General features: G+C 49.9%; 4 protein-coding genes across 4 annotated transcripts in view, besides 1 other annotated feature; all 4 read left to right on the top strand.

Moving 5' to 3' along the window:
• Window positions 1-85, top strand: part of TraAM80_03832 (40S ribosomal protein S14) — a gene marked incomplete at both ends in the record, with an annotated part of 387 nt that extends 302 nt beyond the window's left edge. Inside the window, one exon of the mRNA XM_029380784.1 lies at window positions 1-85. This exon is cut by the window's left edge and continues 302 nt beyond it. Within this exon, the coding sequence (XP_029239368.1) occupies window positions 1-85 (85 nt within the window).
• Window positions 86-97: 12 nt separating this feature from the next.
• TraAM80_03831 (40S ribosomal protein S14) lies at window positions 98-532 on the top strand (the record flags this gene model as incomplete). Its single annotated transcript, XM_029380783.1, has 1 exon — window positions 98-532. One exon carries the CDS (start codon window positions 98-100, stop codon window positions 530-532), a length of 435 nt encoding a protein of 144 aa, XP_029239367.1.
• A 164-nt stretch (window positions 533-696) lies between these two features.
• Window positions 697-731: a sequence feature (A-rich).
• Window positions 732-776: 45 nt separating this feature from the next.
• TraAM80_03830 (ATP synthase, epsilon chain) lies at window positions 777-1,325 on the top strand (the record flags this gene model as incomplete). Its single annotated transcript, XM_029380782.1, has 1 exon — window positions 777-1,325. One exon carries the CDS (start codon window positions 777-779, stop codon window positions 1,323-1,325), a length of 549 nt encoding a protein of 182 aa, XP_029239366.1.
• Window positions 1,326-1,634: 309 nt separating this feature from the next.
• On the top strand, window positions 1,635-2,603 carry TraAM80_03829 (putative dynein heavy chain; the record flags this gene model as incomplete). The annotated part of the gene is made up of 1 exon (XM_029380781.1): window positions 1,635-2,603. A coding segment is annotated over one exon (969 nt), but the record flags the coding sequence as incomplete, so codon positions are not given.
• Between the last annotated feature and the right edge of the window lie 2 nt (window positions 2,604-2,605).

The following is a 2,605-nucleotide window of genomic DNA, read 5'->3' as shown; positions in this document are numbered from 1 at the left end:
TTACTCGTGTTGTTGTTGGTTGTTTTGCCTGGCGCACGGATTTTTTCCGTTTTTTTTTGTTTGTTTTAGATGTTTTACACCGTAGCGTTTTATAGGTATGTCGAAGAAGCAGGAAGCGAAGTTCTACGGCTCCAGCGCCGCAAAGGACGAGCTGGTGTACGGCGTTGTGCACGTCTATGCGTCCTTCAACGACACATTTGTTCATGTGACGGATATGTCGGGTCGCGAAACCTTCTGCAAGGTTACCGGTGGTATGAAGGTGAAGGCGGATCGTGACGAGAGCTCTCCCTACGCTGCCATGATGGCCGCTCAAGACGTTGTAGCGCGCTGCAAGGAGTGCGGCATTAACGCGTTGCACGTTAAGATGCGCGCCACTGGCGGTGTTGGTACGAGGAGCCCTGGCCCCGGCGCCCAGGCCGCCCTTCGTGCCTTGGCGCGCGCTGGCATGAAGATTGGCCGCATCGAGGACGTGACCCCGGTTCCGACTGACTCTACTCGCCGCAAGGGCTCTCGCCGTGGCCGTCGTCTGTAGAGACAACCTGTGAAGCTCCTTACATTTTATTTTATCTGATTTTTAATCCTTTTAGATATTTACTGTTAGCATTTTTCTTTTTTTCTTTTCCATTTTGTTCTTTTTTCTTGATGTGCAACGTCATCTTATTGGTTCTCTGCTCATTTCCTTCTGGAATGATGCTGTTTTCTATTTTTTTTGTTTTTTTTGCTGTTGTTTTGCTTGTGTGTTCTTGTTGCCGATTGGTGGCGATTAGTAGTGGAGTATGTTCCGTGTTTTTGGCCGACGCCTCATCTCTCGCACACTGCCGCTGTTGCAGGATGCACACCACGATCTGCCAGAAGGTTTTGAGTTTTTCGAGAACAAGGTTGTGGATAAGGACATTCATGCTTCCTACGAAAACCTTGAGACTCTCAGATTCACCCTTACTCGTCAGGATGAATTTATCATGCGGGAAAACCCTGTGAAGTGTGTTACGGTGACTGGCGTGAATGGTGAGTATGGCATTTACCCTGGGCACGCCTACAAAATTGTTCAGCTTGTGCCTGCCCCACTGACGGTAGAGTTTACTGACGGGAGAACGCAGAAGTACTTCGTGAGTGGCGGCTTTGCACACATCAATAATGAAGGTTCATGCGATGTGAATGTGGTGGAGTGTGTCCCTATCGAGGACCTTGAGCTTGCTGCCGCTGAGAAGTCACTTGCAGCGCAACAAGCATTATTAGGCTCTGCAAAGGACGACAAGGCCCGATCAGTTATTGAAATCCGTATTTCTGTGCTTGAGCGCGTCATTGCCGCCTTGAAGCACCACTAAGAGGTGAATCAAACGTGCGACAGACTATAAATGTTGAAGGTGAATTAGTTCTACCTTGATTCTTCTTGTAGGAGCGTGTTATTAGAGGAGGTGGTGGCGGTGGCGTCAGTCATTCCATAGCCAATTTCTTTTTTATAAAAACTTATTCTTTGTTCTCTGATGGGCTAGTGGTTGGCTTTGTTTTCAAATGGGCATTGGTGTGCGCATTATGTTTTTGGTTGTTTTTGTCCGTAGTCCTTGTGTGAACTCGTCCTCCTCCTTTTTTTCCCATGTGCGTTGCTCCTTGCAGGGTCTAGAAGGGAACTGGCGATGGAGCAGCAGGTCATTGCGGTGCACTACCAGCGGATGGAGGAATGGCTGGGGGACCGAAAGGCGGTGCTGGGGAAGAAGCATAAGAAGGAGTTTGCACGCCTCATGGAGCTGGCGCCCAGGCTGGAGCAGTGGGTGCGATACGACATTCCGGCGCAGCACAAGCAGCAGAAGCGGCTTTCAAGTGCGCTGGACGACGCCCATCGGGCCATCGAAGATGCCACCAAAACGCGACGGAATCTTGAGGAGCGAGAGAAACAATTTGTTCAGGAGTATGGTCTCGAAGAGGCTCTGGCTGCGGTGAAAGAAGATCTTGAGTCAGCTGTTGACGCAATGATAGCCGCCAGCACAATTCGCCTCAACGAGGCGCTTAGGGAATTTGGTAGAAGCACCCATTTTGCGGCTCTTCGCGAGGCTTACGTTCGTGTTGTACAGATGCATTCAATGGAAATGTGCAGCGATGACGTCTTTTTAGTACACTTTCCCTGGTTGGACAGAATTTACCAGGAGAGGTCGTACAATTTGGCGGCGGAGCTACATCATGATGAACAGCAGCAGCAGCAGCAGGAGGAGGAAAAAAATGAGGCAACTGTGGGGCCTAGCAATATTGATTGGGGCGATGTGGACACCACTGAGCCGCTTGACATTGACGCGGCGATAGAAATGAAATGGGATGGAGAAGTCCTTTCCATAGTTGCAATGGGTGAGACGGATGCCGCTCACGGCATTGGTGGAAATAGTGGCACCACGGAGGATTGCTACAAGGAAAAAATGACGGGGAAGGTGGAGGGAGTGGCTTACACCAGCATCTCCAATTCCACCTATCGTCACAATCTATTGACTGAGCTGCAGGCGCTACTTTGTTTTGCCGAGGAACGAGCTTTTATGGACGATGATTCACTTGCCCACGATGGTATGGCACTTGGCTTACTTATTAAGCGGCTAACAACATCAACGGAGGCAGCTTTCGT

The sequence above is a fragment of the Trypanosoma rangeli genome (genome assembly GCF_003719475.1).
Source record: "Trypanosoma rangeli strain AM80 chromosome Unknown Tra_15.4_contig_00104, whole genome shotgun sequence".
Taxonomy (NCBI): Eukaryota; Euglenozoa; class Kinetoplastea; order Trypanosomatida; family Trypanosomatidae; genus Trypanosoma; species Trypanosoma rangeli.
The sequence above is the reverse complement of the archived record's forward strand: the minus strand, read 5'-3'. Positions and strand labels throughout refer to the sequence as shown.